The 27800-nt window shown below is 41.0% G+C and overlaps 1 protein-coding gene across 6 annotated transcripts in view; it reads right to left on the bottom strand.

Annotated features, from left to right (window-relative positions):
• Nucleotides 1-420: 420 nt before the first annotated feature.
• The window catches only part of PPIL6 (peptidylprolyl isomerase like 6), a 28472-nt gene continuing 1092 nt past the window's right edge, over nt 421-27800 (bottom strand). For 2 of the 6 annotated variants that reach the window (XM_036318030.1, XM_036318031.1), the window contains exons 2-9: nt 26666-26804; nt 25789-25884; nt 20081-20269; nt 16388-16450; nt 16134-16281; nt 13352-13408; nt 5569-5704; nt 421-616 (exon numbers count right to left, since the gene is read on the bottom strand). In XM_036318030.1, the coding sequence (XP_036173923.1) occupies nt 505-616; nt 5569-5704; nt 13352-13408; nt 16134-16281; nt 16388-16450; nt 20081-20269; nt 25789-25884; nt 26666-26758 (894 nt within the window). In that variant the 5' untranslated portion in view covers nt 26759-26804 and the 3' untranslated portion in view covers nt 421-504. The remainder of the gene's footprint in view (nt 617-5568; nt 5705-13351; nt 13409-16133; nt 16282-16387; nt 16451-20080; nt 20270-25788; nt 25885-26665; nt 26805-27800) is intronic. The other 4 variants (XM_036318029.1, XM_036318034.1, XM_036318032.1 and 1 more) reach the window with 3 other exon arrangements.

The raw sequence follows: 27800 nt of genomic DNA, 5'->3' as shown, positions 1-27800 counted from the left end.
GGATTCAAGGGTCATTCATTAGGTACTGCTATAAATTAAGAATGGCTTTGGCTACAAGTAACAAAATACACAACCAACATAAACAGGGCTCTATTTTTCTCATATAGTAAGAAGTCCAGAGATAGGTAGTTTTGGGTATTGGTTCCACAGCTCAAGAGTTGGGACTGACATCTCTGCAGTTTTCTTGGCCTTTCTTTTATGGCTCTAGTGCATTCAAGACTGATGAAAGGCAAGGGTCAGAACCACTGGCATTCTACTGGCCAAAATGGTATCCCATGACCACTCCTCCTGGTAGTAAAGGAACCTGGGAAATTGAGTTTTGTGCTTTTATAGTCTAGACGGCAGAGGCAAGAAAGGGAAAAGGGGAAATACTGGGTTTGGGGTAAACCAACTGCTACTGCGTCTGTGACAGTTTTCAAATTACATTTTATCAAGCATGGTTTAATTAAATCTAGAAACAGCTGATCAGATACATAATAAACTCGGAAAATACTGATTTGAAAATCAAGCATAAACACTTCCACTGTCAATAATTGTACATTGTTGTATTGGTCTTTCATTCTCTGTTGGAACCAATTCCAGTTGTTGAAGAACGTCTGTTCCTTCAATCAATTGCCTAATATAGGAGAAAAAGTGAAAAATTTAGTCATACATTTCCACATTTAGCTTACATTCCTAAATTGAGTCCTACCCTACTTAGCTAAGGATATTTCCTACAAATTAAAGTAACATCAGTGATTAATAAATAGTTCTAAATGTGTCCAGAGTGCCATGGTTCCACATCTATCTGGGACCCTTCCAAATCTGTTATTCTCAATACCGTCAGGGTGAAGTTTGAAAAATGCAAATCTGATTTCACCTCCCTGCTTAAAACACTTCCACAATTTCCCATTATGCTTATTATAAAACCAAAAATCTCTACCATGGCTGGCCTCCCACACCTCTCCAGGACTGTCTTGCAGCATGTGCCCCTTGCTCTCTGCTCCAGGAGGACTGGCTTTTAGTACCTCAGTAGCACCTTGAGCCCTTCCTGTCACTGCTGTCTCCTTTGCTCTTGTCCCCACCACCAACCCCTATGTCTGGTCAATTCCTGGCCTTCCTTTAGGTCTTAGCTCAATCATTTCCTTGTGGAAGTTTCCCAGGTCCCTTTATAGGAATAATCAGGGGTAAATTTGATATTTACTTGAATACTTCTTTGATTCATTTCTGATTCATTCATGAGGGCAGAGATCATGCCTTTGCTGAGTGCACAATACCTAGCACATAGTAGGCACCTAATCAACATCCATTGAATACATGAATAAAAGATACATGAACAAAGTCACCATGCTGGTTTCAGTATCTGTAGACATTCACTGGCCACAAGCTAGAAATCTGAGTGGAGCTAATCTGATGGTTCTCTCAAAAAGAGAGACAGTCCTAAACATGTGCTCTCTACCAATGCTTGTATTGAGGCATGGCTCAGGGGAAGGTAAATTTCCATTTTATGAACCTTCATAGGGACATGGTCAGTGCTGACACTGATCATGCTCTAGTCATCTTTGTCTGCCTCTGGGCTCTATTTTTGCCATCCCAATCAGAAACCATGACAGAGCAGGACACAAGGTACATTCTGAGGATGAAGAGCAGGGGAAAAGGGACAGATTCACCTCAGTCCAAAAAGAATGTGAAGCCTCTTCTCGAAACTGGTTTCACAAATACTGAAGGAGCACCTACTGTGTGTACCTCCTCATTGTTACAGGTATTAGGGCACAAGATGAGACCCAGTCCCTACTTTGTGGTATTCACAGTGTGCCATAGAGGACAACCAGTTTCATTTTCGTAATCAGAGAGGTTTCTGACCTAAGCCTTGAACAGAATTTTGGCAAACTGAAGGGAGGCAGAATGAACAAAAAAGCAAAGGCTCAGAGGTTGTTCTGTGAATGATGGTACTCTGGTCTAGCTTATAGCTCAGCTGCCATGTCAATAGCTGCCAAATCCACGCCTCTACACCTTGCCAGCTTGAATACCTATTTCTGGGATTCAGGAGTTACCACCTGTCTGTTGTATCTTAATCCAAATCATAACTTGTCCATCCTGAATTCATGATCTCTCCCATATCCTTTTTGTCTTCTCTAGCTTGGTGAATGGCACCAACCATTCAACTAATTCCAAAATCCTAGGAGTTCATCTACCTTCACTGCCCAAATATGGGCATGTGTGGCTATTTCTATTTAATTAAAATTAAATAAAATTTAGTTCCTCAGATGCATTAGCCACATTTCAAGTGCTCCAATTGCCAGATGTAAACTTTGTGGTTAAAATGTAAAATGGCATGAAGTTTCTCCATGGGATGAAGAGTTAATAATTATCCCTATGGAGTGACTGGAATAATCTAATACTTATTCAGAAAAATTCTAACACTTCACATCATTTCAGGGAAGAAAAAGTAAACTTCAATGAATATTCACTTCAATAATCAAGTAGCGATATGAAACACTGAAGTGATGAAAAGTATATTCATCCACTGTAGGTCTACAGGCCTATAAGCATCTTGCTAATAATCTACTTATATAAAAACCCTGGGTGGTGTTCATCACGACCAGACCAGAACCATGACCAAGTGGAAGTTAGTCAGTCCTGCAGGGGTTGTCTTGGCAACAGCTGCGCCCTCCCCTGAGCTGCTTCCCAGAGCTGTTTCCTGTAAGGGTGGGGTTTGAGGCAGGAACCCACCCTGGGAGCGTGGAGGCAGATCTTTATAAAGTGTGCTGCGCCAGCACAGCCAAGGGTGAACCTGAGTCGGGGCAGCTGAAAGGCTTAGAAAAGACAGACAAGAGAATGAAAGCTTGGTCTCGGTGGGATGCTGCTTCTCTGAGACACAGCAACCACGCCCACAGCCATGCCTTTATTTTATAGCAGATGCTACGAGGCAAAGTAAGGGCATGACCAAGATGTTTACAACATTCTCCTGGGTTTCAATCCTACTCAACTACATGCACCTGAACTCTATCAAGCCTACATCACTCAGGCATGTGGGGCCACATGTTCAGACCATAGGTTCAAGCTTACAACTACAGCTGTTGGCTATAATTGTGCTGGGAGGGCCCTGCCCTCCAAGCTGGAACTTGCATGTGGCAATGAGAGGACTGTGCCCTCTCATCAGTCCAAGGCTTGACCCTATCCGAAACACTGTAGTGGCTCCCCACAATAAAGTTTTAATCCTGTTTCTTTGTTACTAATGTTGTGGCCCCACCCCATAACAAAGAAACAATTTCTGGAGGATGAGGCCCAGGAATAAGGATTTTAAAAAGATTCCCAGGTGATTCTAATGTGCAACTAAGGTTGAGAACCACTGCTATAGATAATATTAAAAATATATCTAAATGTGCAATTCTTTGTCCAAAAAATGAGCATGTTCAAAAATTAAATGAAGAAAATTTGGATATACTCGATGGAGATTTTTACACATATTTGAGTGATGATTCCATTGATTCCACAGATGATACTGAAAAGGAAAATTTTCCCATCAAATTTCTTAATAGTATTACTCCTTCAGAAATGCCATTTCATAAATTAAAATTGAAAGTGGGTGCAATCATCATGCTATTGAGAAATCTCAATAATAAATGGGGTCTTTGTAATGGTACCAGATTTATTATCAAAAGATTATGACCTAACATTATTGAAGCGGAAGTATTACCAGGATCTGCAGAGGGAGAGGCTGTTCTGATTCCAAGAATTAATTTGTCCCCATCTGACACTGGCCTCCCATTTAAATTGATTCGACGATGGTTTCCCATGATGCCAGCATTTGTGATGACTATTAATAAATCACAAGGACAAACTCTAGACAAAGTAGGCATATTCCTGCCTAAACCCATTTTTGCACATGGTCAGTTATATGTTGCTTTCTCTCGAGTTTGAAGAGCATGTGATGTTACAGTTAAAGTTCTAAGTACTTCATCATAAGGGAAATTAGTCAAGCACTCTGAAAGTGTTTTAACTCTTAATGTGGTATACAGGGAGATATTAGAATAAGTTTAATCACTTTATCAGTCATTGTTTGCATCACTGTTGTTTTTATGTTTTTGTTGTTTTTATATGTTTTTGTTGTTTTCATATCATGTTTTTGTCATTTTTATATCATGCCTCTGTTGTTATATCCTTTTGTTACTGTTTATTTATTAATAAATTTATATATTATTTTCATATACATTTTACTAATTTCCTTTCCTCTCTCACACTTCTATTATAGAGAAAGGGCAAATAGCAATATTAAAATATCTCTAATTAATTTCCTTTTTTAAAAAAATATATTTTATTGATTTTTTACAGAGAGGAAGGGAGAGGGATAGAGTGTTAGAAACATTGATGAGAGAGAAACATCAATCAGCTGCCTCCTGCACACTACCCACTGGGGATGTGTCCGCAATCAAGGTACATGCCCTTGACCGGAATCGAACCTGGAACCCTTGATACCGCAGGCCGATGCTCTATCCACTGAGCCAAACTGGTTAGGGCAATTAATTCCCTTTTAATGTGCAAGAATTTCATGCACTGGGCTACTAGTCTATATATATATATATAGGCCTAAGTGACCGTTCAACTGGTAGCTATGACGCTCAATGCACAGGCATGGAAACATGGAACAGACTGATGAATCTCAGGGGGAGGGTAGGAGGGGAAGGTGGGAAGAGATTAACCAAAGATCTTATATGCATACTAGGGTCCCTCGGCCTGGCCTGCAAGGATTGGGCTGAAACTAGCAGTTTGACATCCCCCAAGGGGTCCTGGATTTCGAGAGGGCGCAGGCCAGGCCGAGGGACCCCACCAGTGCACAATTCACCAGGCCTCTAGTATTCTAATAATTACCAGGGATATCTCCATATTTTAAATTGTTCAGTAAAAAAAGGTTACTTGTGCCCAAGCCATTTTTCTTCAGTAGTTAGATCTCGGTGGCCCAAGATCGAAGGGTAGTGGGTTTTGCATCTGGGTCAAGTGCACATACATTGGTTGCAGGTTCCTCAGCCCCAATAGGGGCATGTGCAGAAGGCAACCAATTGATGTGTCTCTCTGGTTCCAAAGTATCTGTCTAGATGTCTCTCTCTCTTTCTCTCTCTCTCCCTCCTCCCTCCCTTCCACTCTCTAGAAATCAATGGAAAAAATATCCTCAGGTGAGGATTTTAAAAAGTTACTTGCAATTTAGATAGTTTTCATCTATCTCTTCACAGTATTTATGGATAATTAAATGGTTTCATCTCACTTCTGCATCTAAATATATCTACATTATTAAGTACTATGGTATTATTCAACATAATTTAGATTTGGTAATATCCTTTAGGCTGAACAAAAATGGATGAATGGATGGATAGATAAACAGAATATTATAATGGCTGTGCCTCCTAAATATTTTCTGGTTTTTATGGATAGCAAGTTTCTCACAAAATGTTTCTAAATGTTTGTATTTGTATTACTTTTGCTTTTAAATTCTTAGTTACCCATAGACTTCATACAATACTTAATCCAATTTTTTTGAACCACATTTTTACATATATGACTATAATATACACTAACTTACAATACACGTACCCAAAAGCCACATATTTTTTATCTAGATAGGGAGCTGATTGTAGCGTGATGTAGAACTGTGAACCATTGCTGTGACGGCCTTTGTTGACCATTCCAAGAACTCCCCTTTTATTATGAGGAACTGAAAAGCTTTCATCTAGAAAAGACAATAAACAGTAGGTCATTAAAATATTTCTATTATCACATGATCTCACTCATATGTGTAATCTAATAAACAAAATAAACTGATGAACAAAATAGATACAGAGACATAGAAGCATGGAACAGACTGGAATCTCAGGGGGAAGGCGGGGGTGAGTTAGGTCACATGAACAGGCATGGACTTTCAATAAAGAGTAAAAGGAAGTTACGGAAAGGTAAAGGCTATGGTAGAAACTCAGAACCCTCTCATTACACTGCCTGAGTCAGGAGTTCTGCCTGCCTCTGCCACTTACAGGAAGAGAAGGAGTAGCCCTTACTGCTCTGTGGTTAAAACTGACATCATTTGTAACATATGATGTTAACAGTGAAATGGAACAGCTTGTTTGAAATAGAAATCAGAATTCATGTGAAAAAAATCAGTTTCTGAATTTATTTAAAATAAAGCTCATTCTGATTCAAAGATCAGAAGGGAGAGAGTGTGAGAGCTGAATGGTGTGATCCATAAAAGACTAGGACAAAAAGGGAGCAATGGTGTGAAAGGGTTCTGAAATGTAAAGGTCAATTCAATTTCCAATAGAAACACCATAATTCAGAAAAACAAAGCTCATTCTGATACTTATAATGGAAGCAACTACTTTAAGTGTTGGAAACTGCATTGCACTCTCCGGTAAAAGTATAATCAGGCAGTTTGGGACATTTCCATATCATTTTCTGAGGACCGTATGTCAAGTAGACTTTCTGACCTCAATCCTATAATATCAATTTTTAAAAACTACTGCTCTAATTTTACCATCAATATTTTAATAAGTTATTCACTAATTTCTTGTTATAGAAAAGTAAATGAAGTGTGATGCCTAGCAAGATGGGTATTTTTTTTCTATTCATTTTTAGAGACCGTGGAAGGGAAGGAGGAAGAGAGGCAGTGAGGGATATGGAATTATTTTTTATTTATAGAAGATTGAGTTATTGAGGATAGACAAATGAAGGTTTTTCTTGAAAAAGATGATGAGGGTTTGCTTTATAATTATTTTTAAATATACATTTATACCTTCTATACATAGGATATATCTCACCAAAAAAAGTTCTTAAATAGCTACCCAGATATCAGTTCTTATTTAAAATGTTTTTTCTTTATTGATTTTTTTTAGAGAGAGAGAGGAATGGGTAGAGAGAGAGAGAGAGAGTCATCAATTTGTTGTTCCACTTATTTATGCATTTGCTGGTTGATTCTTGTATGTGCCCTGACCAGGGGATCAAACCTGTAACCTTGGCATATCGGGACGACACTATAACCAACTGACCTACCCAGCCAGGGCTTCTTCAGTTCTTGTTTCTAATAAAAAAATATATATATACTTTTGTAGCCATAGCTGGTTTTGCTCAGTGGATAAAGCATTGGTCTGCTGACCAAAGGGTCCTGGATTCAATTCTGGTCAAGGGCACATACCTTGGTTGCAGGCTCCTCCCCAGCCTGGGTCCTGGTCGGGCTCATATAGGAGGCAACCAATCAATGTGTTTCTCTCACATTGATGTTTCTCTCCGTCTTTCCCTCTCTCTTCCACTCTCCCTAAAAATCAATGGAAAAAATATCCTCGGGTAAGGATTAACAAAAAAACCTTTTGAATAACTTTCAGTTGCATTGTTGAGTAGATAGTACATCAGGCTCTGTGCTTTTTATTAATGTCCAGTTTCATTTAAAGATCTTGAGATTAGACAAATAGATTTTTAAAAATTGATTTTAGAGAGAAATACTGATTTGTTGTCCCACTTATTTATGCATTCACTGGTTGATTGTTGCATGTGCCCTGACCAGAAATTGAACCCTAAACCTTGGCGTACTGGGATGCTGCTCCAACCAACTGAGCTACCTGGCAAGGGTAGATAATTAGACTTTAAGTGATGTGTCTATTAGGGCCCAAGCTAATATTAAGAAACTCATCTACTTAATGTACCAAGGATAATTTAGTATTTAAAAATGTATGCTTTTTTTTTTTTTTTTGGCTTTTCATATAACTGACCATTTCTCTAGTCAGCCCAAGCCAATCTAGTCACCAATCCTTCAAGGATGGGAAGGACTAGGATTATTATACAAAGAATAGAAGGAGAAAAAAAGGGTTACTATTCATCATCTAGGGTTTGGGAAGACAAAAAAGCAAAATTCAAAGCAAAAAAGGTTTTCCTCAAATTAAAAAAAAAAAAAATATTAGCCAATTTATAAAATAATCATCAAATTAAATGATATATTCATTCTTTTGAATTCACTGTGTTCAACTTAATAAAAGTAAGTTTTGTGGTTGTAGTGTTTTTAACAAGCTCTGGGTTTTAATTCTGCGTCTCACAGAAACAGGGTCCCATGAGAGAAGTTTGGAGGATGGACTCTCAGTCCGATGTATTAACAATCCACAGGGGTGAAAGGAGGAAAACCCATGCTGTGGCTGTTCTGAGTACTCGTCATGGTCTCTCGCCCACAGTCATCTGGAGCATCCCTCTCTTCACTTGATTGGTTACTGGTTTTCTAATTCTGCATTCCACACAAACAAAACAGTAACAGAAACTTCCCTAAACACACTGGGCCTCCCTGGGCACCAGAGGCCAGGCCTCCATCTGGAGACCAAATCCCCATAACTGTCTAAGGATAGAAACGAAAGATAATTAACAGAGCCACAGGGATGTCCAGAGGGGCAGGTGAGCAGATGAGCTAAGACAGTGGTCGGCAAACCGTGGCTCCCGAGCCACATGCGGCTCTTTGGCCCCTTGAGTGTGGCTCTTCCACAAAATATCACGTGCGGGCGCGCACGTACCTGCGATTGAAACTTCCTGGCCTATGCGCAGAAGTCGGTTTTCGGCCTGGGCGAGTCTATTTTGAAGAAGTGGCGTTAGAAGAAGTGGGGGGTGTCGGGCGGTCGGGCGATAGGAGACGCGGCGCAGGTGGGCCCCAGGATACGGGGGAGGTACATTGTTTTGAGGTACGTTCGCTGAGGTCGACCCCTTCCAACTCTCCCATCCACACTTGTCTTGTATACTTGTTTCAGATAGGTAAGTGTGGGTGGGAGAGTTGGAAGGGGTCGACCTCAGCGAACGTACCTCAATTTGGCTCTCAAAAGAAATTTCAGTCATTGTACTGTTGATATTTGGCTCTGTTGACTAATGAGTTTGCCGACCACTGAGCTCAGAGATGGGTCTCCTCCTGGACAGAAGGCCCGAGTTGTCTGAGACTGTGCCTCCGAGCAGAAAGAGTCTGGGTGATCTGCTAACAGCTGTGGCGGGAGTGGAAGGGTGGATTCTCGTCGGGATTAAGGATGCCAGGAAAGCTTCCAGGAAGAGCCGGTCTGCACTGAACTCATAAGCTGCTCTGGGCCACTGCCCCCACTCCCAGACAGTTAGTTGTTCTTTCTTGTCGCACAGCACTTAGTTCTTCCTTTGGAATAAAAATCAGCACAGCACCTATAGTTTACCTGTTTAAGCATCTGTCATCACAAAAACACTACAATCCTGGAGGGTGGAAACTTGGTCATATCATCTTTGTTTCCAAAGGCACTGGCACCACTGTAGGCACCAAACTAGGAGTTTCCTGATTTATGAGTAAATAAATGAATGCTGTCACTTGCATGGTTTCATTTGATAAAGCTGTCTCACATGATTTTAAAAGGAAACTAGCTTTTACTTTTCCCTTACACTTTGGCCACTGATTCAATATTATTTTTTAAAACCTTTTCAGCCCGGCTGGTGTGGCTCAATGGTTGAGTATTGACCAATGAACCAGGAAGTCACAGTTCAATTCCCAGGCAGGGCACGTGCCCAGGTTGTGGGCTCAATCCCCAGTAGGGGGCGTTCAGGAGGCAGCCAATCAATGATTCTCTTTTTTTTATATATATTTTATTGATTTTTTACAGAGAGGAAGGGAGAGGGATAGAGAGTTAGAAACATCGATGAGCGAGAAACATCGATCAGCTGCCTCCTGCACACTCCCCACTGGGGATGTGCCCGCAGCCAAGGTACATGCCCTTGACCGGAATCGAACCTGGGTCCTTGAGTCCGCAGGCCAACGCTCTATCCACTGAGCCAAACCAGTTAGGGCAATGATTCTCTCTTATCATTGATGTTTGTATCTCTCCCTCCCTCTCCCTTCCTCTCTAAAATCAATAAATATATGTCTTTTTTAAAAATTAAAAAATAAAACCTTTTCATTACATTAAAATACAGACACAAAAAAGCCACAGAAAACAAATATATAATTATTAATTATTATAAGGCAAACACCTTTTTAACCACCACTCAGGCCAAGAGAAGAATTTTGCCAGCCTCCCCTTAAGTCCCTAATTAAGTCCCTCTCCACACCCTCAAAGTCACTATTCCCCTGACTTCTACATAATCAAGTACGTAATGTTTCCTTGTAGTTTTACCATCTAAGAGTGCATCCCCTAGGTAGTATAGTTTAGTCATCCCCATTTTAAGACTTGTTATACCTTTCATTTTTATTTTTTTTTATTAGTTAAGGTATTACAAATGTGTCCTCATCCCGCCCCCCCCCATTAACCCCCAACTTGTTATACCTTTTAAATCTCTTTTAATCTACAGGTTCTGCCTCTATCCCTTTCTTTTCCTTACACTTAATCTGTTAATGAACCTAACTATTTAACCTCTAGAATTTCTCCCAGCCTGGAGCTTGCTCGTTGCACACACATGGTACAGTTCAATATACTTATTTCTCTGTTCTCTGTCCTGTCAGTTTGGCTATATTGCTTGTGTGGAAAATGCTTATTTCACCTTGATTGATAAGTTAGAGAAGGAGTTGAGCATAATGAATTTTGCCCACTCAAGTGCAATTTCCTCCGGGTGTTTCGTAACCAAAACATGTGTAACACTGTTTCTGTTTTTATTAGGTTACTGTCTTATTTTTTAATGTGTCACCGAGAACATTTTGTTTTTAATCTCATTTCTGCCATAAGTCCTGTGGTTTTTATTGCATGATTTTACATAGCACAGAGATCCTTAAGAACACATTACGGCAGAACTGGTCATATTTCTTGCAAATGGGCAGCTGGATCCAGAAGCTCAATCAGACTCCTGTTCTATCCCTTTGGTGGTGTGTCCTCTCAACAGAAGGCTCATAATATCCTGTTTTCTATTCTGTTTTGGGGATGACAGCCGAGACTGATGCAGCAAACGCCTACATCCAAATGCCTATAATGGGGGCAGCAAAATGGTGATATTCCATTATTTCCTTTTCACTAATAATTGGAACACTTATATGATAAGATGGTTCCCCTTGTCTAGTTTAGTCTAGTTCTCATAGAAAAGGCAAGATAAATGGTTGATTCTTTCTCTATATTTATCAGTTTTCAAAATAATGAATTCATTACCTATCATTCCAGAGGGGCAGGTGAGGAGATGAGCTGAGACATGTCTTCTATTGGACAGAAGGTTCAAATTCTAAGCAATTAGGCTTTATTTATAAAATAATATTATTATGAACTCATGGATTTAATATATGTGTTGGGTTTCAAATCATTGCAACTATTATTCAAATTACTCCATCTTTGGCCAGTGAGAACCTCTTCAAATGGGCTCCTGAGGCCTTTGACGTGATTCTAGTAAATCTTTAATAGCGTTCTTGCCCTCTGACGATAGCATGACTAAACATGAGGCTCCAGACTCATTTTGTAATGTCCTGTTCCATCATTGGAACCTGCCATTTCTCCCAAAAGCCCTGGTTTCTTTAAGTGAGAAATGACATTTCAAAACAACAATCTAAATGCTAGGAATGTGTATCATGACCGGATTGGTGGTTGTTTGTAGACCAATTCAGTAGACACAGCTATATACTAGTATATAGATGAGATACTTCTTGAGTTTAAAGTGAAATTTCCAATTCAAATTCAGGACTATGGAATATTTTACTTATTAGCCTCTATCATATTTCATCTGCCCCATCAGGCCATGTTTGGGGGGGGCAACCAATCAATGTTTCTCTCTCACATGAATTTCTTTCTCTCTCTCTCTCTCTCTCTCTCTCTCTCTCTCTCTCTCTCTCTCTCTCTCTCTCTCTCTCTCTCTCTTAAATGAAAAACATGTCCTGGGGTGAGGATTTAAAAAAAAGGCCCATAAACCCAACTTCCTCCCTCTACCTTCTACTTCTTTTTAAAAATATATATTTTATTGATTTTTTTACAGAGAGGAAGGGAGAGGGATAGAGAGTCAGAAACATCGATGAGAGAAAAACATTGATCAGCTGCCTCCTGCACACCCCCTACTGGGGATGTGCCCACAACCAAGGTACATGCCCTTGACTGGAATTGAACCCAGGACCCTTCAGTCTGCAGGCTAATGCTCCATCCACTGAACCGGTCAGGGCCCTTCTACTTCTTTAAGGTACGTATCTGTTGTGTTTATCTGGTCTTATGTTCTGTCTAGTTTGTTTCTGAAATTCTTTTATTATTCTTTCCTCAGTTTATAACCTCATGCTGAGTTTTCCTAATTCTGATTTATGAGTTCTTTTCTGTCTTGTATCATTTTATTCATGTTTTTTAGCTCATTTTGAAATTGTCAATTTTGATCTATTTTGAGCATGTCTTTCATTTTTGTTGTTGTTTTTTTTGTTTTATTTTATATTGGGGTTTTTTAATTGTTTTATTGCTTAAAGTTGAGCATGTCTTTCTAGTGTGCTTTTATTATGTGTAGTGCTGTTACTCTATTCCTTATTCCCTTTTTCCCTTCTAATAATCATGAAACTTTTTGCTGTTCATTATTAGGTAAAATTAATTTTCCTAAACATTTAGAAGCAGGTGTAGCTTTAGAAGAAGCTTTTCTAACTTCACAAACCTTTTTGTGCTGTTTCCAATTGCAGGTCAAGATATGCATCTTGCTTTCTGAGATTTCCTAACTGTGTTCCTATCCCCTCTTCCTCTTCTTCACTGTTGTCCCTATATCCCGCATAATTTTGATTCCATTCCCAGCAATACCTCCTCAATGTGAGCCTGTCCTAGAAGAGGGCCATTTCAGATCAGGTTCCAGAGTCACAGAGGCTAGACTGAACCTTACTACGAGCCCCCTGCACACACCAGCGACTGGCTATTTTGGGGTTCAGCTGTCCTCAGGTCCCTCAGATGCCCTGCTTTCTCCCACACAGATTTCTGGCTGTTGGCTGACAGTGGCTGTTGGCAGTCTGCCCTTCCCTGTTTGTACTTTGGAATTTATGTAACTTAGCTTATCAGTTTTGTTATAAATGTTATCCATGTGTTTTCAGTTTTTCTATCTAATTATTTCGTGTTTTCATTTTGGGATTTTAAAAATTAAAAAACTACACCACCACCACCACTACCCATCTTCCCAGGGTCCCTGACAGCCTAAACAGGAGGATAATCAAGGTGCCAATTCTGAGAATGGCAAATTACAAGCTTTAAGAATCAATTCCCTTTGACCTTACAATCGTAATTCTAGGAATTTATCCTAAAGAAATAATATACTTAGGAAAGTGAAAAAAATGTGTGTACAAAACTGTTCTGGACTAGCCTGGGGTGCCATTTTTAACTCCCACTTTTAGTATGTTATCCCAAACACTATCTTAAGTTGTGAATTGTCCTGTCCTGCTAAATTTGAATAATCAACTAATATATGACTGATAAAATTTAAAGATACATACCTTCAAATGTTGGCCCATAAATTGACTCTCCACCATCTCCTTTTCCAGCCACTATATCTGCAAAATAACAATAAGTAAATATTATAATTATGAAACTAAAAACGAAAGCACAACATTGGCAGGGTAAATAATGCTTTAAATTATGATTCCCCTTTACAAATGACTATGATAAGTTTCATACCATGAAAATATTACTATAATGCATTTTATAAACAATTTTACATTCAAGACACTATTTTTTCCTAATAATTCTTGGAGGTAGGTTAAATTACAATGTAAACTTTGAAATGATGAAGTATTAAATTATAATTGTGATAATGATTTTTTAAAATGTGTTCATATAAATTTTGCTTACTTCACAAGTTATCACATAGTCCATCTTTTAAGAAAAATGGAAAGATTAAACTGAGAGGATAAAATAGAAACAGTAGGATATTTGTAAAGCAAGAATAAAAATAGGTGCTTTAAAAAGAATTATTGTTCAAATTTTCATTCCTTGGAACCCTATAGTGATAACTCATTATCTGGTATTTTGGAAATGGAGTTCATTTGTAATATAATGATTTTTTTAAGTAAAAGATATATTTTTTAATATCAATGCAGCTGTGAAATACAATTTTTTACTTTTTTAGTATTTTTGTTAATCCTCACCTGAGGATATTTTTTTCCATTGCTTTTCAGAGAGAGTGGGAGGGATGGAGGAGGGGAGAGAGAAAGCAGGAGGGGGGGGAGGGCACTCTCTCATCAGTCTGTTGTGAGAGACACATCCACTGGTTGCCTTCTGCAAGCACATGACCCAACAGGGGGCGGGGAGCAAATTGCAACCCAGGCACATGCCCCTGACCTGGAATCAAACCCCCGACCCTTCAGTGCACAAGCCAATGCTCTAACCATTGAACACACCAGCCAGGGCTAATTCTTTATAGTTTTAATAGAGGAAGGGACACCCAAAGTCCTAGAACCCACAGAAGTGGGGCCTAGAACCCTGGGCCCCTACAGAGTAGAAAGAGAAGAATCAACAGTGAGCTGGATGTGGACCATCACACTGAAGGCTAGGAAAAGTCCAGAGCAAAGGTAAGGAGGGGAACAGAGCCAGGAAATCTCAGAAAGCAAGCCACCAACCTTGTGAACACTAGAGAAAAGCAGCGGAACAAGACGCTCTGTGAAATTTTGATTTAAATATTTTTAAATATATATTTACTGCATCCTCTCACAATCCGGGACCCCTCGGGGATGTTGGACTGCCAGTTTCGGCCCAATCCCCACAGGCCAGGCCGAGGGACCCCATCGGTGCACAAATCGGTGCACCAGTCCTCTAGTACGCATATAAGATCTTTGGTTAATCTCTTCCCCCGCCCCCCTCCTCTCTGAGATTCATCAGTCTGTTCCATGTTTCTATGCCTGTGCATTGAGCATCTTCCCCTTGGTGGTCATTGCATGTCATAGCTACCGGTTGACCAGTGACTTAGGCTGTTATATATATAGATTGCTGACTAATTTCTCCCTCTGGGATATTTCCCCCAAAGCTTCCCAAATTTAATTTTGTGCTGTTAACCAGGCACTTACTCTGTAAAGCCAAAGGACTGACCTGAAAAGAACCAAAAAGGAAACCAAAATGCTCTAGGTCTTACTTTTCAGTTGTAATAATGTAACATCTTTGGTGAAAAATAAGTTGTTTTCCATTTATTCTATTTTCAAATCTCCACCTTTAGTATGTTTCTTAAAAGCTTTGTATTTTCTAAGTACTCTAATTTATTTAGGTGAGCATTTAAAAATACATTTTGATTAAAAATGTTTTCCTACTTTCTTATATGACTTGTTATTTTAGAATGTTCCTGATAACATACTTTAGATTTATTTTAATAATTAGGGAATTTTTAAAGAGTATGAATATCTGAACTCATCATTTGGCCATATGAAAAACATCCTTTAAATATATACAACATTGTTGGAGCACTTACTCCTTGATTCTGCTCAACTATGCCAACTGTGGGGTGTACAGGTCCCCAGATGCTGGGTATTAGGTGGAGAAGATATGAGAAGTCAAAGGCATATGAGAGAGACTTTATTGCAGACCTAGTAGCCATTGCTGCTAAGGAGCCATCAGACAAAGCAGTTCTTCAAAGCAGCTGTGCAAAGCAGCCATGTACTGGCTGGTCAGTAACATCCTATGTAATAAAGGCCTAATATGCTAAGTGTCTGACCGTTTGACCATCCGCTATGATGCGCACTAACCATCAGGGAGCAGACGCTCCGACCAGTAGGTTAGCTTCCTGCTGGGGTCCAGCCAATTGGGACTGGGCAAGACGGGCCGGGCACACCCTGGAGCCCTCCTGCGGTCCCTCCCTGGCCTGATCATGTACTGGTGGAGTCCCTCAGCCTGGCTTGCCCTCTTGCAATCCAGGACCCCTCGGGGGATGTCGGAGAGCTGGTTTTGGCCTGATCCCTGCAGGCCAGGCCAAGGAATTCCACCGGTGCACAAATTCGTGCACTGGGCCTCTAGGATCTTTACACCAACTTAGGCAAAAGAGGCTTCTTGCTAAATAGTGACATCAATGTTTGCATTATAGAAAGGTACATCTGCACAGCACATACAGTAAAACCGCTGTGTCCTTGCTTTTGTACATGCATATGGCAAATTGGCCTTGAACATCTGGTGTACTCTGATTAGGGTTCCCACAAACATCTGATATTAAATGTATCTAATCCTATATGCATTTTACAAAAGTAAGTAAAATTTGGACATTCTGATTTGATGTTGCAATTAAGTTTGTAAACTCACCTCCTCCTTGTACCCAAGCGTTCTTTACTATTCGATGAAAAATCGAACCGACATAATGTAGCTTGATGCCACTTTGAGAAAACCCTGCTTTTCCTGTGCACAAGACCTGAAAATTTTTACATGTTTTGGGACATGCCTCACAGTATAGCTACAAAATAAAATTAAAGATTTAAAAGATTAAATATTTAACATTTTGACAGTTACATATTTCCACTCCCCCCAACTTACTAACAAACAACAACAAAACCTCTTACCTCAAAAACCAATCTTCCAATTGGATGAAGACCAATAGAAATATCCAAGAACACAAAATCATGCTATTAAAATTCAGGAGAAAAGGATAATGCAGGTCAATATCTTGGAAGAAAATTTAAAAAATGACCAAAGATAAAACAATATTTTTATTGATAAGATGTTAATAGCATTCCCAGTGGAGAATGTAACAACAAAATTAAAAGAATCATTTAAGGAGTTTTGTTTCATTTTATTATACCAAGTCTTTACAACCTAAATAACACACTTTTTAAAACCTTTCAGCAACATTAACCCATCAACAAAACCAAGAAGACATGGCTTAGGTAGCCACTACATCACAAATTAATTGTGGAAAGGACAGTCAGTCCCTTTGAGAAAAGAGACTGGTAATTCTTTTCTTTCCTGAGTAATTTTGGGGAAAAAGCCAGTGTGAGTGCCATGGATTTGGTTACTATGTGTTCTGGATTTTCAGAGGCAGCTCAGCTTAGCTAACCAAAGCCAGGCCAGCCTTTCTGAGAGGGAAAATAAGGCCCCTAAATCCATAGGAGATGTGATTCCAGGGATTGGGAGAGGGGTGCTGTGCAATCATGTCCTCACGTTCCCAGAGGCTCCCAGCTCGCTTTCAATTGCCATCCTTTCCAGTAGAGACAACTAACATTTGTGAGATGTCTAGCCCTACCGAAAGGCATCCAGCATGAAAGCACTAGTCTCCATCACGGTGGCATTCATTTAGGGAGCAGAGCACATCTAATGGAACACATTTTGAATATTAGACACCATTCTCATACATAAAATGCCACCTGATTTAAAAGGTACATAATTTGCCATGTCCTATTTCTTAAGAATCTGGGAAACATAAATGAAATCATCACTCTCATTAATTTTATGTCACTTTAACCTTTTTTATTATTGATTTAAGAAAGGGAGCGAAAGAGATGGAAACATCAATGATGTGAGAATCATTGATCGACCACCTCCTGCATGTCCCCCACTGGGGGTCGAGCCTGCAACTGGGCACATGCCCTGACCGGGAATAGAACCAATACCTCCAAGTTCATAGGTCAAGGCTCAACTGCTGAGCCACACTGGTCTTTTAAATAATCTTTTTAATGGAAAGATTAAAATAATGTATATTCTGGCATCCCTACTAATTATAATTAACAAGCGACCCAATGGGATTTAACTGCAAGGCTGCAGCTGTCTCGGTCCTAACAGGCCTGGCTTTGTCCGTATGGTTGTCCAGAAGTTCGTCTGGACGGTCATTCTGCTGTTCGGTCTAATTAGCATATTAGCTCTTTATTACATAGGATTTGTGCCTCTCAGCTTCTGTACTACAACTTCTTGATTATAAAAGAATATTATCACTTCAGAGTAAGAGGCATAAAAATAAAACAAATTAAAAAAAAAAGAGTAAGAGGCATAACATAGTCAACTTCACAGGCTTAAAGGAAAAAGAAGGATCTACTGAAAATCATGATTCCCTGTGCAATAATATCTTATTTTTCTGGGGTTGTCAAGAGCAGGTAATTCTGAAAATTATAATGAAAAGAGAGTAAAAGGAAGGCAATACAAGATAATGTCACCTAGCAGCCAAACACACAAATATAATTATGTAGCACATCAATCCAACCCAAAGGTAAACAAGTCCCTGGGTTTTACTGAGCAAGAAAAATCTACCATTTGGGGGGGAAAAAACACAAAAACCTAAGGATCTTCTCTGGAACGTAGGTCCCCTTCCCTCACTGCCACTAGTTAATGGAAACTGTCTTTACCTCTAGCCCATGCTGCTATAGCAGCTTTCCAGAAGGCTGCCCTGCCACCAGGCTTCCCTGACTCCAGCCTGTTTCTGCACAGCCCTAAAAGTTTTTCCAGCCCTAACCAGTTTGGCTCAGTGGATAGAGTGTTGGCCTGTGGACTCAAGGGTCCCGGGTTTGATTCCGGTCAGGGGCATGTGCCTTGGTTGCGGGCACATCCCCAGTGGGGGGTGTGCAGGAGGCAGCTGATCAGTGTTTCTCATCAATGTTTCTAACTCTCTATCCCTCTGCCTTCCTCTCTGTAAAAAATCAATAAAATATATATTAAAAAAAAAGTTTTTCCAGAAAAGCAAAGGACTGTGTCATACTTTTTATGAAAAGTTCCTTCTTGATTTAACCTTTCTTCCGTGGATCCGTTGGTTTGTTGGGGTTTTTTTTTTTTCTCTTCTTCCTATTTAACAGCTGAAGACCTTTCCTATTTGGGCAATTCCCCACAGGGCCCAGCCACCGTCCACAAACCCTGAAGGGGCCAGATTCTCCCTCTTCCCATGCTGTGAGAGCCTGGGTGCAGGGATATGACCTGGGCTCCACTAGTTAGGTAGGTGCTCCTGCCTGCGCAAAGACACAAGGGCAGCGAGAAGTTATTCTTAGGGAAGGTGACAATTTGAACCCAGGCCAGCGGGCACCCATGGCAGTCCTTGGCTGCACATTCCTGGGAGGGTGACTCTGGCCATTTTCTCCTGTGGCCAGGCTTCCTTTGGTCCCTACCTGCTTACCAAAGCAGGTTCTCAGCTTACCTGTCACTTGTGAGGTTACCAATATCCCTTAAATACATACCCTTTCTCCTTAATCTAAATTAATCAGAGTAGCTTAGTATAGATGACATCGAGAATCGTGACTGATACTCTTTCTTCCAGCCGCGTTTCCCCAGTACTTCTGGTCTCCTTGCCGTCCCAGTTATTCCCAGAGCACCCCACGTACTGCTTTGCACATTAAGTGCCGCCTTGCACCCCGTAGTTTCTACATTTTCCAAGTGCATTGTTTATTCAACCAAACATTCATGGACCACCTACTATGTTTCAAATTCCGTTCCAGCAGTGGTTAAACAGGGATGCAAGATACTGGTCTTTGCCCTTGCACAGCTCAGAAAGGCACTGGATCTTTCTGTAGGCCCAGGCCACCAGGAGCATGTAGTAATCTTCAACATGTGGTATAGTTGTTGCTACAAACTTTGTGAGCAAAATTACAGAGTACTTTTATCTCTATTGTCATCCAATCCCGACGTCTGTCCCTCACTCTCTGGACCTCAGACTTCATGACTGTCCTCTGCCGTAGAAACCCCAGTGACATGGCATCCTGCTCTCACCAACTGTGTGTCATGCTTTAAAATGTCACCTTCCTTCCCAAACTTCCCATTCTCCTGGTGCAGTAACTGTCACTTAGGTGTTAGTACTAATTAATATCTCACACTGAAGGTGAGTGAGCGATAGGTTTGACCTTCTTTGACGGAGAGTCTTTATATTTTAACACAAATGATAATGTCTATAAACCTCTAGCAGTCGTTCTCAACCTTCCTAATGCCACGACCCTTTAATACAGTTCCTCATGTTGTGGTGATCCTCAACCATAAAATTATTTTCGTTGCTACTTCATAACTGTAATTTTGCTACTGTTATGAATCGTAATGTAAATATCTGATATGCTATATGTGTTTTCCGGTGGTCGCGACCCACAGGTTGAGAACCACTGCTCTAAGGGGAGTGGGAATGTCTGAATGGAGATACTCCTGGCTGCCAAACCCTACCACATTATAATCCTTTGCAAACCTGGTTTCCTACTCTTTTATATTCCCTTCATTAGGATATCAGTAATTAATGCTGAGTCAATATAAATCATCAAAGATTCCACTATTTTTCTTTAAAAGTCAGTGTAACTTGCCTTGGTGTCGCTTAAGAATTTAGTAGAAAAATCCATAGTAAGTGCCTCATAAAGTGCAGGAGGCTTAAAGTCAATCATATTCCACACCTTGTGGGCCCATTTCTGAAGTTCAAGTGCATCACCCAGCAGCAGATCATTAATAAAACACATGACATTGGAAGAATATTCCCAGACTTCATTCTTAAGTTCCTGTAAAGGAAAAAAAAAATGTAACAAAGAAAGAAAACAACAGCAATAAGCACATGCTAAATCCACAAGCCAGATCTTGAATTCAGCTCTAGGTCTAAATCTCTAAAATATATATTTTTTGCCACCTCTCAGAATTTTGCTCTCAGCAAGAATTTAAGAACATTGTTCAAGACTCTGACATCACTTAAAGCAAAGAATGACCTAAAAATAATCTTAAATGATATAATCATAGAAAATAGATGATGACCTGGTAATAAAAATCTGTGTGTAGCAAACTTGTTACAGTAACTTGAAACGAAAGGCAATTTGTGGTGTCATTTTTTTTATTTTTGGTTAATTCTCACCTGAGGATATTTTTTCCAGTGCTTTTCAGAGAGAGTGGAAGGGAGGAGGGGGCAACACTGACCACATATGCCACGATGGGAGTGGGGAGCGAACCCACAACCCAGGTGTGAGCCTGTAACCCTGTCAGGAGCCCTTAACTTGGAATGAAATCCGAGACCCTTCAGCCGATGCTCCAACCATTGAACCAGGCCGGCCAGGGCTGTAGTGTCATTTCTGAAGCACATCTGACTGTGTGCACACATGGAGTGTGCATACATGGGAAGGTCAGGGGTTCTAAGACACGGTTTTCAGTGCAAAGCATGGGAAGAATGCTTTATTCATGGAGGTGGGGTCAGGGTGAGGGCCAACAGGACCTTCTGGGCACCTGAGGGGAAGGGAGGAAGGGGACTCACCTGCATCAGCACTTTCAAGTACTAAGTGCGTTTTCATCCACACGACACTGCCAGTCAACCTCCTAATCCCAGTTGTGTCCCCTCTGAGGATTCTGGTTTATTATTCCCAGTGTTATGTCACATGTCAGAACCATGTCTAATTTGGGACAGCTGTTCTCTAATTTTAGCGGGCAATCAAAATTACAAATTCCCAAGGCCCCACCTGAGTTTCTGATTCTGGGGTGGGGCCTGAGAATTTTCATTTCTAAGAAGATCCCAGGAGATGCCAATGCAGGTGGTCTGGAGACCGCACTTGGAGAAATGCTGGTTTAGGGAACAGCCTGCCTTCAGTTTGCTAACTCGTTCCATTTCAGCTCCTCTAGAGATTTCTTATTCAGCTGTCACTTCCCATGCCCTTATCAAAACCTGTTCAAGAAAGAGAATAGAGTCCAGCCAGCTTGGCTCAGTGGTTGAGCGTCAACCTATGAACCAGAAGGTCACTGTTCGATTCCTGGCCAGGGACATGCCCAGGTTTCGGGCTTGATCCCCAATGTGGGGCGTGCAGGAGGCAGCCAATCAATGATTCTCTCTCATCATTGATGTTTCTATCTCTCTTCCCCTCTCCCTTCCTCTCTGAAATCAATAAAACATATATTTTTGAAAAAAAGAAAGACAATACACTTGTTCATGCTGAACTGTAAATCACTGATAGAGCTTACAGGTCAATACTTCCCAGACTGCTTAACTCGACCAATGTTATCACATTTCACAGGACACAAAACTTGGAAAAGGGGAGAAAAAGTTTAACTGTGGATATTTTGGTTCGCTTCACGGAGACATACAGTAGGAGATACACTTTACTCAGAGGCTGAAGACATAATGCCTCAACTCTGTCTTCTGTACATGAGGAGTCCTCGCCTGCCTCAGGACAGTGACGGAACCTGCTGGTTTCTGGGGCTTTCCAGCACTAGGTGTATGACATTGCCTTTCTGCAGAGAGGAAGGCATTTAAGAGCCCTGAAGCCATCCCTCGGGTGTGCAACACATTCTGCTGAAGACCAAGGCCAGCCTGGACCTAACCGCGAATGTGCTAAGAAGCACTACAGCTGACACGTGACACAACACTTACATGAAGGACAAAATACTGGCCTGAAAGGGAAGAGAAGGGTAAAGTGATAATTATCCGGGAGAGGAGGGTTAGAGAAGGAAGAAAGGAAGAATAAGGAATAAAGAATAGGAAAGCAGCAGCAATGATTATCTAAAAGCCTCATTCAGGCCGCATGAGAAACGCAGGAGGAGAAGAGAACACAAAACATTTCAAGGTCAACAACCCAGGCTGAAAAGGGCAAGAAAATACTCTTTAAAGAGTATAGTGGGAAAACATCAGAGGAGCAGGTGCAAGTAAAACCCAAGACCATGGTTCCTGGAGGTGCAGAGCGTGATGCTGGTTGGTACACAGTATAGTAAGTCTGATGATAAAAATTAAGAAAAACACTGTTTGCCCTAGCCGGTTTGGCTCAATGGATAGAGTATCGACCTGCGGACTAAAGGGTCCCAGGTTCAATTCCGGTCAAGGGCACATGCCCAGGCTGCGGGCTCAATCCCCAGTGGGGAGTGTGCAGGAGGCAGCCAATCAATGATTCTCTCTCATCATTGATGTTTCTATCTCTCTCTTCCTTCCTCTCTGAAATTAATAAAAAAAAATTTTTTAAAAAGAAAAACATTGTTTTATGTTAGGGTGCCCAACAGTCCTGGTTTGCCCAGGACTGACCCAGCTTTGGCATTAAAATTTCTGTATCCCAGGAAACTCCTTCATCCCAGGTAAACCAGGGCCATCGGCCACCCTGGTTGGTGTCAGGATTAGAGTTAATATATGTAGAAGCTATTAGAATAGTGTCTGGCATATAATAAGCACCATTTGTAAGTGTTAGCTATGATTCTATTTGAATGCCAATGAAAGGTACTATGGCTATGAAAATGGCATGAGACTTCACGAGTGGTATTCTTGACTCAGTTCTGTACCATTCCTGTGACTGGAGAGTGAAGTGGTGTCCGGTAAAGCAACACTATCTGCATGATAATCACAGGGTCACAGGACTTCCTTGTGCAATCAAGCACAGAACAATCGAAACTGATCTGGTCAGGGGGCATGGGATTTCATCAGCCACTGGCCAGATCGGGTGGGGAAGGGAAACCAGGACTGGGAGTCTCTACGGGACTGGGCCAGGGGTATCAAGCAAGGCGTATACACCATTCCAGCCCCCACCACTGCGCAAAATGAGACACTGCTGAGCTACGATGCCACCTTAGAATCCACATCACATCCTCCAGGCAGCACTACAACTTATCAGGGTTGGCACCCAAGAGAAAACCTATCTGCCCTCTCTGCTAGCCCTGGGAGTCACCAAGCATACTGTTGGGGAGGAGAGGCGGAGAAGGAAACTTCAGTTAGCACAAGGCGACCCTGTGGGAACTTGGTGCCTGTCATCAGAGTTCCCCCAGGCAACACAAGCCCCTCATTATATCTGTGATCCAAAACCAAAACCTTCCAGAGAGACGCGTGCCAGGCCATAACACCTGAGCATCAGGGTGTCAGAGGAAGTGTGGGTGAGCAATGTGCAGGGAAAGAGGGGTAAATAGCAGCATTGAGAGTTTAAAACTTACCTTTATCACATGCCTTCCTAAAGAAAATCCTGGGAGAACCAAGATGGCGACATAGGTTAACGCCGGAGTTTGCTGCCTTGAACAACTACTTCAAAAGTGAAACTAAAAGACGGAACGGACATCACCCAGAACCACAGGAACGCTGGCTGAATGGAAGTCCTACAACTAGGAGGAAAGAGAAACGCATACGGACACTCAGAGGAGGCGCAGTGCTGAAGTCAAATTCTGAGGTGCGGAGTGCGCGGAGCGGGCTGGCGGCGGAGGGCGCGGTTGGCGTTTTCAATCGGGAGGGAGTCGCAGACTCTGAGCTCCAGATCCCGGCGAGTCTTTAGGGACCCAGACTCAAACGGGAGAAGCGGGACTGTCTGGCTTCGGTCAGAGCGAGTGCAGCTTTCTCTCCGAGGTTTGCAGCGGGTGCTGGGACTCAGAGAGGCAGAGCCCCTGGGGACAGGACTGAGAGCCGCCATAACTGCTCTCTCCAGCCCACCCTGTTGATCCTGTGCGACCCGCCCCGCCCAAGCCCTGCGAAGAGGCATTTACCGGATAGCCTCAGGCAAAGGCTAGATTAGCACCTCCCTAGAGGTGCTAACTTCTGAGTTCTCTCACTGCAGACACAGCTGATTCTCATAGCCACTTGGCCTGGAGGTCAAACCCTCCCTGGTATTAGCTACAACAATCAAGGCTTAACTACAAGACTGCGCACAGAGACCACTAGGGAGTGCACCAAGTTAGCATAACAAAATGCGGAGACAAAGAAACAGGACAAAATTGTCAATGGAAGATATAGAGTTCAGAACCACACTTTTAAGGTCTCTCAAGAACTGTTTAGAAGCCGCCGATAAACTTAATGAGATCTACGAGAAAACTAATAAGACCCTCGATGTTATATTGGGGAACCAACTAGAAATTAAGCATACACGGACTGAAATAACGAATATTATACAGACTCCCGACAGCAGACCAGAGGAGCGCAAGAATCAAGTCAATGATTTGAAATGCGAGGAAGCAAAAAACACCCAACCGGAAAAGCAAAATGAAAAAAGAATCCAAAAATGCGAGGATAGTGTAAGGAGCCTCTGGGACAGCTTCAAGCGTACCAACATCAGAATTATAGGGGTGCCAGAAGATGAGAGACAGCAAGATATTGAAAACCTATTTGAAGAAATAATGACAGAAAACTTCCCCCACCTGTGAAAGAAATGGACTTACAGGTCCAAGAAGCGCGGAGAACCCCAAACAAAAGGAATCCAAAGAGGACCACACCAACACACATCATAATTAAAATGCCAAGAGCAAAAGATAAAGAGAGAATCTTAAAAACAGCAAGAGAAAGAAACTCAGTTACCTACAAGGGAATACCCATACGACTGTCAGCTGATTTCTCAACAGAAACTTTGCAGGCCAGAAGGGAGTGGCAAGAAATATTCAAAGTGATGAATACCAAGAACCTACAACCAAGATTACTTTATCCAGCAAAGCTATCATTCAGAATTGAAGGTCAGATAAAGAGCTTCACAGATAAGGAAAAGCTAAAGGAGTTCATCACCACCAAACCAGGATTATATGAAATGCTGAAAGGTATCCTTTAAGAAGAGGAAGAGGAAGAAAAAGGTAAAGATACAAATTATGAACAACAAATACACATCTATCAACAAGTGAATCTAAGAATCAAGTGAATAAATAATCTGATGAACAGAATGAACTGGTGATTATAATAGAATCAGGGACATAGAAAGGGAATGGACTGACCATTCTTGGGGGGGGAAGGGGTGTGGGAGATTCGGGAAGAGACTGGACAAAAATCGTGCACCTATGGATGAGGACAGTGGGTGGGGAGTGAGGGCGGAGGGTGGGGCGGGAACTGGGAGGAGGGGAGCTATGGGGGGGAAAAAAGAGGAACAAATGTAATAATCTGAACAATAAAGATTTAATAAAAAAAAAAAAAAAGAAAATCCTGTAAATATTTTACTTTTTCTTAAAATCAGCCTAGTAAATGAATGAAATGATTTAGGAAAAGTGCATGATTTAGAGAAATAAAAGTTAGTTGCACTAAAATTACTACCTCAGTTTTTCCAAAACAATGCATAAAAATACCTCAGGGAAAACTCTGCTCATTTCCCCCACCCCGAATATCCTTTACCCTTTTCTTCTTCTGTAGATATTGATCCCATGCAAATTCTTGAAGAGGAACCATTATAGGATCATCAAATTTGGATGGAAAATTGCTCTTCAGACACTAGGTTTCAAAATAGAACAATTAGTTTAGAGTAAGCTTTTTTACACTTGATCTTAGCCAAAGGGCCGAGAAGCGATAGTAAGCTTTTTTTAAAGTAGTAATAATTTCCCCCAGTTTTTATGAGGTCTCCAAGAAATTTTATACCACGCATATCCAAGCTGCAGTCTAGTTAGATGCCCCTTGCCAGCCACCCAGAACCCTGTGTTTACTGCCATTAAGTCACTCCCCAGTCCATACTGGTCTTATTTGTTTCTTTGAGGACAAAGACTATGTCTTAATTTTCCTATATTTCCACTGGCCTCAACATCTGGCACTGAGTGGATCATTCACATATAGCAACTGAATAAACAAATTAACAAATTAACAAGTTTGTGCCAATAGTTTTGTGATCTGCCACGTTCGTTTAGGACCAGTTTTCCTAAATTAAACTCTTACTAACCCTCAGTGGATCTATGGATACTTTTAACTAAAATAAATAGATGCTTATTTATTTAATTATTTAATTATTGCTTTAATTCTCATATATGGAGAATGACCAAAAGGATATTGTTGGGGTTATACCTCTTGGGAAAAAGAGAAGTAAATACTAAATATGTTTAGGTTTAGATATTGAACATGTTTTAGTTTAACCTGTATTATTTTGTCTTTACGATTCAGAGAAAATTTTCTTACTAGTTAACAATCCCTGTCAAAAATAAAAAGTTTTAACTCCTCATCCGTCATACTTTGCCTCCTCCTAAAGCAAGAGAAGGTAGTTGAGGCAACAACAATTAGGCCTCACCTTTCTGAGTGGGTCTGAGGAACAGATGGGCCAACAGGGAGCAGTGACAGCTGGCCTCTCCCATCGTCGTCTAACAGGACACTGATCTGGCATGTTTCAAGGGTAGACAGCCAGGATGTGAGTACGTCTTGCCTTGGGACTAGGGATAGCAGAAGAGGGCAAGAGCAATCTGGCCATTTCCCCTATGCTGCCATCTTGGTTTCCATTTCCTTCCTAGACTACTGTCCCCAACCAACAGATGATGTGTGCTTTTTTCTCAATTCCGGGCTCTGCGGAGTCTGAGGCAATTGTGCAGGATGACTGTCTCGAACTGAGGGACCACCTGGAATAACTAATAAGCCCAACAGCTTTCAAATTAAGCATACTTAACCACACTTTCTTCATAATTCAGTGTTTGTTCTAAAATAGACTTCGTCCAAATTAGTATATTATGTAATACTTACTCTTTAGAAATCTGAATCTTTGTCAGTTACTCAGGCATCTGGGATTGCTCACGAATTATCACATTGGACTTATTTTCACAGATCCTTTACTGAGATAGAACTAACTGAATTTACATTGATGTCTTCATATTCAAATAGAGCTACAGTAGGCAAAGCTTATGAAAGGGAAATTATCATTACTAACATAATAACGGCACTGTTTTCTTGACTTAGTGTGTGCTCTACAGCAGACCAAATCAAAAAATCAAAAGAGGAATCATATCTCATGCCATGTGAAATTATATGCAAGTCAAATTGTGGTGTGCACAATAGTTTTATTGGAAAACCACCGCTCATTTACATATTGTCTGTGGGTGCTTTTGCACCACAAGGACAGAGCTGGGGAGTAGCCATCGAGAATCTATGGGCCCGAAGGCCTAATAATCTAATATCTGGACTTTACACAAAAACATTGCCCACACCTTATCTACAGTGTGGAGCAGGCACAGAAAACACGTGCTTTCATAAAAGTTGCTGAGAAAAACAAAGGGATAAAATTCCTCAAACACATGAATTACAATTTAGGCCATAAAACTAGGTTAAGCCCAACTAACACAAACAATTCCTACTTGTTTTGATGATCCATATATTGTTTCCACAGCCTTCTGATCACTTATTCTCGTCATTTTGATGTAAACTTTACCTATTTCACA

This window comes from Myotis myotis, unplaced genomic scaffold (assembly GCF_014108235.1).
Source record: "Myotis myotis isolate mMyoMyo1 unplaced genomic scaffold, mMyoMyo1.p scaffold_m19_p_7, whole genome shotgun sequence".
Lineage (NCBI taxonomy): Eukaryota > Metazoa > Chordata > Mammalia > Chiroptera > Vespertilionidae > Myotis > Myotis myotis.
Note: the sequence above shows the minus strand (reverse complement) of the source record. Positions and strands in the feature narration are given on the sequence as shown.